Genomic DNA, 5,000 nt, shown 5'->3' on the forward strand with positions numbered 1-5,000 from the left:
GAGAGAGAGAGGGAGAGGGAGAGGGAGAGGGAGAGAGAGAACTGTCTTTCTTTACGTACCGCCGTGATAAAAGTTTATTTAAATAGAGTCTCGGTCACAGGAGATATATTGAGACAAAACTATCAATTACCAAGGAAGAGACGGAAAAGTTTTTTTTTTTTTTTAAGCCAAGGACGAATGAATTGAAAGAAAGAACAGGTAGATATATATAACAGAAGAAAGGAACTGAATAACAATAGTAAAAGTCAGTATGAAAGAGGAAGAGGAGGAGGAGGAGAAGGAGGAGGATGAGGAGGAGGATGAGGAGGAGGAATACAAAAGAATACAAAAGAAAGAACAGATTTCAACAGCCCTTCTGAACCTAACGAGGCCGTCTATGTGGAGGAGGAGGAGGAGGAGGAGGAGGAGGAGGAGGAGGAGGAGGAAGAGTGTTTTCATAGCTTCTCCTTAAGTTTAATAGAATGTTATGTCGCAAGTTTAGGGAATAACTTCAAATGACACCACTGGCACTAAAAGAAAGGTTTGAGTATTTTTAAACCTTCAAACTGCTGTAGTCTTTTGTTCAGTAAAGACGTGTAGGATTACTCAATTAACAGTTATCAGCAATTAGCCATCAAGGAGTTAAGTTTACTTGTTCTGAGGTGAAAATATGCAAGATTCTATGGTTCAGTAAGGGAGATGAGGGAAGGAAGGTCTCGGAACACTGAATGAGAGGGAGGCAGAAAAGGTAGTGTGGAGGAAGGTGGAAGGCAGTGGCGGAGTGGTGGAGAGGTGGAGAGGGAGTGGTATAATGAGTCTTAGTATCTGTGGTGGAGAGAGAGAAGTGGTGTGTGGTGAAGAGGTGGAAGGCAGTGCTGGGTAGTAGAGTGGAGGAGAGAGGTAATGAGTGTTGGCATTTGTGGTAGGGAGAAAGGGAGAGAGGAAGGGGGCGCCCGCCATGTGGTTGTTGACAGTTTGAATAGTTAAAGACTGTGTTCGCAGAGATGGAATCCTGTGCAGCTGTACGTGTTGAGGTGGAGGTGGAGGCAGGGTCGTGTAGGTGGTGGTGGTGATAGAGTGGGTGAAGAAATTTGCAGTATCGAAGTTTTGCAGAGGCAGTGGTTTATATTTTTAAGCTTTTTTCTCTGTGTAGGACTGTTTCCGTAGGTTGTAGGGATGAGTGTCTGGCTCACTTGAATGGTGGACCTTTCTTCGTCATTTTTGTTGCCCTTGGCCGGATTCCCCTTACATACAAAAGTGCTTTTTTCTCACTAATGATGCAGAATTTTTGATAAACCATCACTAAAATCATGAAGACACCGCATGATTTTCACCAGCGAGTTCAAGGCACCAGAAATGAAGCGTGGAAACGTTAAGATACCATCCAGTGTCTTCTGTTTCTGTTAGTAGAGTGTAGGGAAGGTTCTTGCAGAGTTGAAGGAGGAAGGTTCAGAGGTGGAGTGGAGGAAAAGCAGTCAAGTTAGTGTAGATGAGCAGGGAGGCGAGGAAAGATTTCCATGTTAGTTAAGCAATAGATTTCGGCTTGTAATTATGTTAAGGTGGGAGAGAAGATTTATGGATGCAGTAAGAGAGAACATGCTTGCTGAGGAAGGCGCAGATGACCGAGAGTGTTTGAGAAGGCAGATCCAGTGTAGCTACCCTGAAACGGAAGCAATTGAAAGAAGACGAAGAAGAAGAATTGTGTCAGAGTGGATGTCTCAGGTTTAGTGTGCCGCGGCGTCGAGGCGGCAAGCACAGGCAGTGGGGAGCTTGAACGACTCAATAGCGAACGGGAAGTGATGATCGTAAGGGTCGTACACAAGAAAACGATGGTAGACTGACTTCTCCAGACACGAGGAGCCAATGCAATCAGGCACCTTAGGACAGGCCCTCCCAGGGGTCAGACACACCTCCACCCTGCTCGTCTGCGTGAGGGTGTCCGTGTAGAGCTTGATGTTGTTCACGATCACCCTCCAGTGGCCATTGGTGTTCACAGCTCTGAGCGGCTTCACGTAGTTAGTGGAGGAGGGACACAGGTAAGTCTCGTCTTGCAGGGTGTTGATGGGGCGGCTCAGGGACAGCTCCGTGTTGAGGTTCGCCACGTCAGTGTACAGAGGAAGCAAGAGGTCGAAGTAGTGTTCCGCGGCATGCTGGATCTCATAGGTAGGGTATTCGGCGTCCTTCAGGCACCAAGGCCGGCTGGAGTTAGCGGCGCAGGCAGGGATCGGCGGTGCTTCACTAGGTACCTTGTGATGTACATACCCGTGTCCATGTCCGTATCCGTGTCCGTGTCCTTGTCCGTGTCCGTAGCCGTGACCTGCAGAATAGTGTCCCTGTCCGTGGTCATACCCCTGGTGCACCCCATACGCAGCGTAGCCATGTCCCCCCAACACCCCACGCTTCACTGGGGCGCCGTCCTGGGCCTCGCTAATGCTCCCCGCCGCCTCAGCCACGCACGCCGCCGCCACCACCACCGCCTGCAGGGGAGTGAGGGTTGAGAGTATGATGTAAAGGAATACTGTGTGTGTGTTTCTGAGTAGTGATTGATTCATTCAGCGATTGACTGGTTTGGGGGTTGACTGACTGACTGGTTGACCGACTGACTGGTTGACCGACTGACTGGTTGATTGACTGACTGGTTGACCGACTGACTGGTTGACTGACTGACTGGTTGACTGACTGACTGGTTGACCGACTGACTGGTTGACCGACTGACTGGTTGACTGACTGACTGGTTGACTGATTGATTGATTGAATGATCGACTGACTAATTCCAAGGCGTAACAACAATGAACTTTTTTGTAGTGATGATTTACTACTACTACTATTACTACTACTACTACTACTAATACTACTATCACCACCAGCACCAAGGAGAACTAGCTAAACGCCCTACTGTAATGAACTAGCATCACCACCATCATTACCACTCACGCACTCACCACAAACCTAAGACCCATTGTGTTTATATTCCACTACTGACGGCGACGCGGCAGGAGGACTAACTGTGCTTCTGTCCTCGTTCTGTAGAGCCTTATATACTGTAGGCACTGAGGGAGGACGAGGGGCAGCAGCAGCAGGAAGAGGAGGAGGGACACACCGACCCGTATTAGGGAGTTCGATAATCGCGCATCATTATCTGTCGAAATGCAAACTAATTACAAAATGCGCAATAAACCAATGCGCTTTTGTCAGACGTAAACGATGCATTATTTTGTCAGAATCCTTTGCTTCTTTCGTAATGGTGATGTAATGAAGGGAGGAGGAGGAAGAGGAGGACGAGGAGGAGGAGGAGGAGGAGGAGGAGGAGGATGAGGAGGAGGAGGAGGAGGAGGAGGAGGGTGTGCTTGTATAGAGGAAATAGAAACGAGGGACGAAAAAGGGAAGAGCGAGGAAAGAGAGAAAATGAGAGGAAAATATGAAAATTGAAGTAATCACATGAAGGGAAAAAGGAGAGGGGAAAGAATAATAATGTAGAGGAAATTAAGGATGATGTACTGTGTGTGTGTGTGTGTGTGTGTGTGTGTGTGTGTGTGTGTGTGTGTGTGTGTGTGTGTGTGTGCGTGATTGAAATATACAGTAAAGGACGTTAGTGATAAATAGATAGATAGATAGATAGATAGATAGATAGAGATAGAGAGAGAGAGAGAGAGAGAGAGAGAGAGAGAGAGAGAGAGAGAGAGAGAGAGAGAGAGAGAGAGAGAATTTCATTGTCATATTTTTTCTTTTCTTTTCGCATTTAATTTTTCTTTCCTTCTCTGTTTCTACGCTTTGTTTTTATTTCATCTTTTTTTTTCATTTACGTACTTATCTGTGAATATATTTGAATTATATTTAGTTGTTTATTTATTCATTTATTTATCTGTTCATTTACTCGTATATCAATTTATTCACCCATTCATTCTTACTACACAGACACTCAGCAATCTTATACTCAGTCATACCCAGAATATGAATAAGGACACAAAACAAACAAAAAGTGGGTTATTGAGAGATAAATTCATGACAGTGTTTGTATTTATGTATATAATTATATGCTATTGTTACAACGAAAGTACACACGCCTGGAGTTAGAGAGAGAGAGAGAGAGAGAGAGAGAGAGAGAGAGAGAGAGAGAGAGAGAGAGAGAGAGAGAGAGAGAGAGAGTTTAATTCCATACTCAACGTGGAATTTTAAGCCTTTATGTAAATATTTGTTTAAAAGAGAGAGAGAGAGAGAGAGAGAGAGAGAGAGAGAGAGAGAGAGAGAGAGAGAGAGAGAGAGAATGTCTGGTACTCGAATAAAGAAATGAGAACGATTGAAAGTTTTTTGAATTTCAGAAGTATTGTAACTAGAATTTTATAGTTACAGGAATTTCAGGTTTAAAGAATCTGAAAAGTTACAAGATTTTCAACAGTCAGAAGAAAAGATCCATAGATTTTTTAAGAGTAACAAAATTTTCAAAAGTTGTAAGAATTTTAAGTTTCACGATTTATAGAAGTTAGAAGAAATTTTTAAAAGAGCTACATACATTTTGAGAGTAACAAGAATTTTAAAGAGTTACTGAGAATTTTCAAAAGTTAGAAGAATTTTAAAGAGTAACAGGAATTTCAGGCCGTAAGATTCAGAATAAAAAAGACAAATGAAGTGTTTGATTTGCCTGAAGGAATAAAAAGACCACACAACTGAATACATAAACAGTAAAGGGTAAAAGTTGCTGTACATTTAAAGAGCACTGTAATAAATTAATTTTCTGAGGTGCCTTACGGACTAATAAGATTGAATAACATGATCACTTTCTCCTTGAGGTGGTGGATGTTGTTTCTTTGCTCCGAGATAATGAGAACTGCTTTCTTCACGTACCACTACACCAGCAGGGACTGACTGATCGATTGACTGACTGACTGACTGACTGTAAGGCGCCACGAGAACGAGAGAGCTAGGAAAAGAGAGACCAGGGGTGGAGAGAGAGGCATGAGGAATGGAGGAAAGACTATGATGGATGGAAGAAAACTAGAAAGGTTGTAGGTGAAAGTAAGAGG

General features: G+C 43.9%; 2 protein-coding genes and 1 pseudogene across 4 annotated transcripts in view; 1 reads left to right on the plus strand and 2 right to left on the minus strand.

Annotated features, from left to right (window-relative positions):
- LOC135089353 (neurotrophin 1-like) overlaps positions 1–3,067 on the minus strand; it is a 3,256-nt gene extending 189 nt beyond the window's left edge. Inside the window, exons 1-2 of the mRNA XM_063984918.1 lie at positions 2,922–3,067; positions 1–2,456 (exon numbers count right to left, since the gene is read on the minus strand). The exon at positions 1–2,456 is cut by the window's left edge and continues 189 nt beyond it. Of these exons, the coding sequence (XP_063840988.1) occupies positions 1,704–2,456; positions 2,922–2,939 (771 nt within the window). The 5' untranslated portion in view covers positions 2,940–3,067 and the 3' untranslated portion in view covers positions 1–1,703. The remainder of the gene's footprint in view (positions 2,457–2,921) is intronic.
- LOC135089350 (neurotrophin 1-like) overlaps positions 1–5,000 on the plus strand; it is a 102,967-nt pseudogene that overhangs the window by 41,740 nt on the left and 56,227 nt on the right. The window lies entirely within an intron of this gene.
- Positions 2,984–5,000, minus strand: part of LOC135089359 (neurotrophin 1-like) — a 3,400-nt gene continuing 1,383 nt past the window's right edge. Inside the window, exon 3 of one of the 2 annotated variants that reach the window (XR_010261475.1) lies at positions 2,984–3,118. The gene's annotated coding sequence lies outside the window, so the exon portion shown is untranslated. Of the gene's footprint in view, positions 3,119–3,983 lie in introns of those variants that run through there. The other variant, XM_063984923.1, reaches the window with a different exon arrangement.

Source organism: Scylla paramamosain, chromosome 32, assembly GCF_035594125.1.
Source record: "Scylla paramamosain isolate STU-SP2022 chromosome 32, ASM3559412v1, whole genome shotgun sequence".
NCBI classification, from domain to species: Eukaryota; Metazoa; Arthropoda; class Malacostraca; order Decapoda; family Portunidae; genus Scylla; species Scylla paramamosain.